We start from the raw sequence: 6,000 nt of genomic DNA, 5'->3' as shown, positions 1-6,000 counted from the left end.
CCTGGGTTTCATGTCTGGGCTCACGGCAGGGTGTAGGGTAAAATATTACACCTTTCTGAGCTCATCCCCTGAGCGTGAAGGAAGCTGGTGCTGATGTTTTTCTGCTACACAGGCATCATGCGGTACCAGGCCTGTCCCTCCCCTACCACCCTGCTCAGCGCATGTTGTCAGAAGTGGCGTTAGTGCCTCATCAGCACCGCGCACGGCCCGGGCTCTCTGTTCTTGTGGTGTGAGGCTGGGGGGTAGATGGACACTGCTGAAACAGGGGAGGTGACTGGGTCAGGGAGCTGTCACTGCGGGACCGGCCATCGCAGCCCAGTGACTTTGCTTCTCATCACGGCCGCCTGCAGACCTCGTGTTCCCAACTCGTCCAGCGTGGATGAGATTTCAAATCTTCTTGACGGAAAGCTATGTGGCCGCCGAGGGTGGCATGTCTCCTTAGGGGACGGTGACCCCTCCAGGGTGCAGTGTCCGCCCGGCGGAGGGACGGCGGCTCGGGAAAGCCGGTGCCCCCAGCCCGCTGCCGCCCCCGGGGCAGGGCGACCCCGCTGCTCCCGGGCGGCCCCGCTGCTCCCGGGCGGCGGGCGGCGACAGCGCCGCGCAGCGGCGGACGGTGGTGGTGCCGCACGTGCGGGCAGGGGGCGGACGCGCATGCGCGCGGCGGGAAGGGGCGGGCGGCGCGGGGCGGGGCGTGGCGGCGCCTGCGTGGCGCGGCCAGGCGGGCGCTGACGGCGGGTGGGCGTGGCGCGGCGCGGCGCGCGGCCCTTCCTTCCCGTCCCTGCCCCCCTGGCCGTGCCCGCCGCCCCCACCCCCACCCCCGCCCGCCGCCCAGAAGATGGCGAGCCCGTGCGGGCGGCAGCAGTGCTCCATCGAGAGGCGCGGCGTCCGCCACCAGCTCGATTCGTGGCGACACAAGCTCATTCACTGTGTAGGTGAGGGACGGCGGCGCGGCGGGGAGGCCGGGCCGGGCCCCGCGGTGGTGGCGGCGGCGGCAGCGGCGGGGGGGAGGCTTCGCCGGCGAGGGGCCGTGAGGCGAGCGGCGCCGCGGCCTGCGGGCCCGCCCCCCTCCCCCCGCCGCTGCGGGCCGCCGTGAGGCGAGTGGCGCCGGGCCGGGCCCCGCCCTTCGCCGGGGAGGGAGCCGGGAGGGGGGTCCTGCCCTGCCCTTTTGTGCGGCCCCTGTCAGCGCCGCGCCCGCTCCTCCCCGCCCGGCCCGGCCGCGGCCCCTTCAAACTTGTTTACGGCGGGGCTGGGGCCGCGCCCGCCGGCGGGGAGCGGCCGGGCTGTCACTGCCCATCCGCCGCCGCGGGAGGCGAGGCGAGCCCGGCCCGTCTGCCCCGGCCCGCCGCCGTGAGGCGAGGCGGGCGGGAGGAGGGAGGCCGAGGAAGCCGGCGGTGGCGCCCCCGCCCTGAGCCCCAGCGGGAGAAGCACCGGGGGGAGTTTCGGGGTGGGGAACGAGGTGGCGGGGCCGGCGGAAAGTTGCGGGTCGGGTGCCGGATCGACGCTGTGGATCCGGAGCGGGGCCGTGGGGGTTAAAAGGATGTGTGATTGCTTTTCTCTTCTCCCCCCCCCCTTTTTTTTTTCACTCCTCCTCTATGGTGCGCGTTTGTTGTTATGGAGGCTCCTTGCAATCAAATATTTGGGGTTTTTGAAAAAGAAGTCCCCAATATGTTTTCATCACGAATAACTTTCTCCATTCAAAATACAGATTTTTGCCCTTTTCTCTTTCCCTAGTGAGAAATCGAGGCCTTTTCTACGGGTCCCAAAATACACATAAGCGCCAGCTCTAGGCCAGCAATTCGGTGGGTGTCTGCAAATATAGTAAAATGGGTTTGACAACAGTAGATTATGAACGTGCAGCGTAATCTTAAACATTGGTAACCATAACCCTGGTATGTCTCTTCTTGTTTGACCTCCTGCTTTTAATTGAGCACAAATGCTCATTTTATTTTTAAATATGCAAATATGGCCATAATCTGCCAGTGACTGCTCAGTGTAGGTAATCTGTAATAACACTCACAGATTCACTTTAGTTCCTTGTGTGCAGAGTTAAACCTCTTATTGTCAGTTAGCTCGGCATCCTAGTTCATGAGCAGGGATTTAAATCACCATTTTTGGTTACATCAGGAGTTGTAACTGCTGCCGTATATATTTTTGGCTTTCTCTAAATGTTTAAATTTCTGTAACGTAGAAGTGTGCACTAGGTGCTTGTTAACTCCAGATTAATACAAGCAATTAACTTATTTTAAGCATAAAGCAATTCAAGGGCAATACATTGCTGAGAAACTCAGACTCTACACGAAAGTGCTGAGTTTTCTTTCCAGCCAGTTATTGATGCTTCTAGAAGCAGTTTGTGGAGTTTTATTTTGATTCTAGGTTTGCTATATTAGGAACGTTTTTGTTTGCTTCCACCTCTGCTTGAACCAGATTTATTTTACTTCTGTCTCCTTTTCTCATCTACCTTGGCTGCTGGAGATCACCTGTTCTAGTCCTTTCTGAACTCCCTACTTGCAATATGTCATCTTGTCCTCCTTTTGGTCCCTCCTGCTTTGTCGGTGGGTCCTTAATTCCTTCAGTGGAGAGCTGTCCTGCTGCTCAGAGTTTAACCAGATAGCTGTGAGGAGTAAATGTGGGGGGGGGAAAGAAAGAAAGAAAGGACAGTTTCAAAGCTGCTGTTGAAGATCTCGTGTTGGGTTGAAATGCAAGAATTGTGTGTATTCATTATGCTGCTCTTTGGGAAAATCTTGGGTAGCTGGAGAAGTTTGTGTTACGTACAGACTCAAGGAAAACACTATGTTCATAAAGTTCTTAGCAACCATAAGTGCTAAAACTTAAAACAAACACCACCTGCACCCCCCATTTATACACGCCCTGTGCCACTTCCCTAAAGCCATTTAAATTGCCACCTCCAGGAGAAGTTGCTTTCTCCTCTGTCCGTTCCATGTCTCTTCCTCATGCTTAAATCTGATACACATTTTATTCCTCCAAAAGATTTCCCTTTGTGAAAGTCCCACTGGGTGTGTGTTTAACAAAAGAAACTGTGAACCCTGTTAAGCACAGAGTTGACTGGGATTTTTGGAGGTAAAGTACAAAACCATTTAAAAAAAAATAAAGTCCAAAGTGTAACAGTGCTATGTGACTTTTATCTTGATGACACTATGTCATAAATAGTTTCAACTTCAAATTGATCAGCTTTATGAGATCTCAGGACCTGCCCTGTTCCTAGTATGAACTTTACATAAATTATTGGGTCATATAAAGGTGTTAATTGTTACCTTATTTTGGTTTTGATATTTTTTCCTAGAATTACAAAAGGTTTATTGCACCAGCCCAGGATATCCAGCTGAAATCATGCTGTGATCTTAACTTCTTTCTCCCTAATACATCTCTGTTGTCTTTGTAAGTGGGTTTTGACAATGTTCCTTGAGGTTTGGAAGCTGACCTGTTAAATGATGTTCTGTTTTACCTTGACCATTTGTAGAAGTCTTTAAGAATTTGTTCCTGTGATAAATACTAATAGATAAATCTGGTGAAGCAGAGTATGAGAGAATTCCTGTTACTTCAGAAATACCCATTCATAGTTCTGGAAGTAAATATGAGGTGTGTGGGATTCTCTGTGTCAGCACCATTCCCTGAAAAGTCATGCTAATAACACACAGTGTGGTAGTCAGAAAAAATAAAGCCTGTGGCTTGAACTAGTGCATTTTGCAATAAATATGTCTTAAGTAATTCACTTTCCCCTCTGTGTCTTGCTTCTGCACTAGTCCACTCTCTTGGACTGTGGCTTCAGGACCATTTGTCAAACTAAGCTCATGTTCTCAAGGGGGGCAAAACCTCAGGAGGACTCAGCCGCCACCGTTGCCACAGAAAGCCAGTTCAGGGAGGTATGCAAGTAGAAAACATCATCTTTTGGAGGGAGCTGAAGAATTTTTTGCTTGATAGCTCCCTGAACTGCCTCACTGTTGGGTAAAGCAAATAAGTACTAGTGCTAGCACAGCACAAGGAAGAGGGAGAGAATGCATAGCTGGTGGAAAGGAGAAGAGTGAGAACGCAGCAGCAGAGACACAGATCATCTTGAACTGTCACGGAGTTGCACATTTGATTATACCAGCACAGCTTTTTGTGAGATGTGGCTCAGGGAACTGATCTGGCTTAAACCTTCCTTCCTCATTGTGCATTTTGAGCCTCTTTTTTGGGGGAGGGAGGTGGTGTCGCTGGGGGGGGGGGGGGGCAAGTCCTGAACAGTTCTGTTGATGCAGTGGTGCAGCTGAGGGAGCAGCATGCTGCCTCGTGGGCACAGAAAGGGCGTCTGAGCTCTCATTGTGGGGAGATGCATTGGGCTGTTGAACCACAGTGTAGGACGCATGCAGGACTGGTGTGTGGTCTTGATGCCCTGGTAGGACTTTGATTCTAGAGACACCATACTGTTTGATAACAGTTTGATGCTGACATATGTGCTCTCTATACCAGTCTTGAGTGTTAGCATCCCTCTCAGTGGCCAAAAGCAGATACCTAGAGACAAATTCATGTAGAGATTTGTAATTTTTCCCCACCTCTCCCAGCCTCCAGGCACTTGCTATCCAGGCACTTGCTGAATTGGAAATGGTTGATGAGATCAGAATGGGGAGTTTGAGGGAGGTGAGAATCTGCAGATCCCTGAAACTCTCCTGACACCTTTTATACAGGCAGTAATAGCATTGTGATGCTGTGTGGTTACTGGAGTGATAGTATGTGGTGGTCGCATGTGTTTCTACTAGCTGGTGATGCTTGGCCCTTTGTTAAATATTAGCCGTACTGTTAGAGGCTCTCTGACTGAATTGCAGCTTGTGTTGGGGGGTGGGGGCAGGAAAGGAATGTAGCAGCAATCCTAGTTTTGGGAGCAAAATTATGATTTAAAGGGAAAACTGTAACATTCACTTAATATTTCCAGTCATCTTGAGCTCTGTCATTGTTTCATTGAGATGCTGCTTAGCTGTTGATTTTACTCTTAAGCTGTCAAAATAAGCTGAAGTAATTTCCTTTTTTTTTTTTTTTTTTAAATGTTTGTTGCTGGTGAAATACTGCAGCCTAAGTACCTGATCTGTTTCTGTGTACTAAATTGTTGAATAGTAGTGGTCTTTCATCATCGCAGATACTTAGGACTAAAGTGTGGATCATGTGGAAGATATATGATACATCAGGAAGTATTAGAAGCTAATATTAATCAAGAGAAGGTGTGTAACAGTTGAATAAGTCTAAAATCTTTATTACGTTTTCTTATCTTGATTGTTGCTTGGGTATAGTTCCAGCCTGTATGAGATATGAATTAACTGCTGCTTTCAAACAGTTAGCTGTGTTATCTCATTGGTTTGGAAGTAGGCTTGAGTCTCCAAGTGTTTAATGTGCCTGTATTAGAGTTCAAAGGTCAGACTGTATTCCTTTGTTCCAAAATGAGAAAGCTTATTATAGCCCTGTTGTTGATGAAAAAATAATAATAAAAGGCAAGGTAAAGTAACTGCTAAAGTAAAAGTTTAAATGTATGGCTATTCTAAACTAGTATCTGTTTTAGATATGCCCCCAGCAAATGTGCAGGTGGTACTATTTGCCTTATTTCAACCTGCACATAATGTAGACTCATCTTGCGGCTTTTTTTTTAGTTAATATAAACCGATTGTATGTAAACTTTACAACATAGTGGCTGCAGTCTTGTTCAAAAAGATCTGGTCTACACACAAACATTTTTGCCTGTTGGTGGGATGGATACAGGGAGGGAGAATTACCCTTTTATGACAAAGTTATGCCAGGAAAAAAAAATGAAGCAGTTGTCATTTAAAAATAAAAATCTTTAGTTGTAAGGAGTGAAATTTACAACTTGATATTTAGTTTTACTTTAAATGTGCATGGAAGGATGGTATGTGTCTGAAGAACTATAGAAGTTGAACTGTGGGGGACAAATCTAGATCTGTTTCAAATATCTCTTTGGATTCACTATAAATCACTTCAGAATTGCACTTGTTTCCCTAT

At 48.9% G+C, this 6,000-nt stretch overlaps 1 protein-coding gene across 4 annotated transcripts in view; it reads left to right on the top strand.

The window, feature by feature from the left end:
- The first annotated feature begins 820 nt into the window (after positions 1-820).
- Positions 821-6,000, top strand: part of LCOR (ligand dependent nuclear receptor corepressor) — an 87,606-nt gene continuing 82,426 nt past the window's right edge. For 3 of the 4 annotated variants that reach the window (XM_082054598.1, XM_082054597.1, XM_082054596.1), the window contains exon 1: positions 835-932. In XM_082054598.1, the coding sequence (XP_081910724.1) occupies positions 836-932 (97 nt within the window). In that variant the 5' untranslated portion in view covers position 835. Of the gene's footprint in view, positions 933-6,000 lie in introns of all 4 variants that reach the window. The other variant, XM_082054599.1, reaches the window with a different exon arrangement.

Source organism: Streptopelia decaocto (genome assembly GCF_964273445.1).
Source record: "Streptopelia decaocto genome assembly, chromosome: 5".
NCBI classification, from domain to species: Eukaryota; Metazoa; Chordata; class Aves; order Columbiformes; family Columbidae; genus Streptopelia; species Streptopelia decaocto.
Note: the sequence above shows the minus strand (reverse complement) of the source record. Positions and strands in the feature narration are given on the sequence as shown.